General features: G+C 56.2%; 1 protein-coding gene across 1 annotated transcript; it reads left to right on the top strand.

The window, feature by feature from the left end:
* Positions 1–4: 4 nt before the first annotated feature.
* On the top strand, positions 5–472 carry LOC110034313 (very-long-chain 3-oxoacyl-CoA reductase 1-like; the record flags this gene model as incomplete). The annotated part of the gene is made up of 1 exon (XM_020738589.1): positions 5–472. A coding segment is annotated over one exon (468 nt), but the record flags the coding sequence as incomplete, so codon positions are not given.
* Positions 473–557: the final 85 nt, after the last annotated feature.

Below are 557 nucleotides of genomic sequence, written 5' to 3'. Positions count from 1 at the left end.
GCCCGGCGCCCCCGACGGCATCGGCCTGGCCATCGCCGTCGAACTATCTCGCCGTAAAATTCATCTCGTAATCGTCGGGAGGAACCCAGCCAAGCTCAAAAAAGCCTCGGACATCATAGTCGCGCAGGGCCATGGCACCCAAGTGAGGACCGTGGTTTGGGACCTGGCCGTCGGAGGCGACTGCAGTGGGGCCGAGAGGCTGAGGCAGGCAATCGCGGGGTTGGAGGTGGGAGTGCTGTTTAACTCCGCCGGAGCAACGTATCCCGGTGCGGCGTATTTCCATGAGGTGAAGGAGAGGGTGTGGAGGGAAGTGGTGAGAGTGAACGTGGAGGGGATGAGCCACGTCACCAGAGTGGTTCTGCCGGGGATGGTCAGCAGACGGCGCGGCGCGGTGGTGAATGTCGGGTCGGCTTCGTCGGTAGCGGTGCCGTCGTTTCCGTTCTACGCCGTCTACGCCGCAACTAAAGCGTGAGTACCGAATTAATACTTCTCTTTGATGTTACTTTTACTTTCTAATCACAGATTTATTATTATTATTATTACATTAATATAAAAAA

The sequence above is a fragment of the Phalaenopsis equestris genome, unplaced genomic scaffold (assembly GCF_001263595.1).
Source record: "Phalaenopsis equestris unplaced genomic scaffold, ASM126359v1 Scaffold183037, whole genome shotgun sequence".
Lineage (NCBI taxonomy): Eukaryota > Viridiplantae > Streptophyta > Magnoliopsida > Asparagales > Orchidaceae > Phalaenopsis > Phalaenopsis equestris.
The sequence above is the reverse complement of the archived record's forward strand: the minus strand, read 5'-3'. Positions and strand labels throughout refer to the sequence as shown.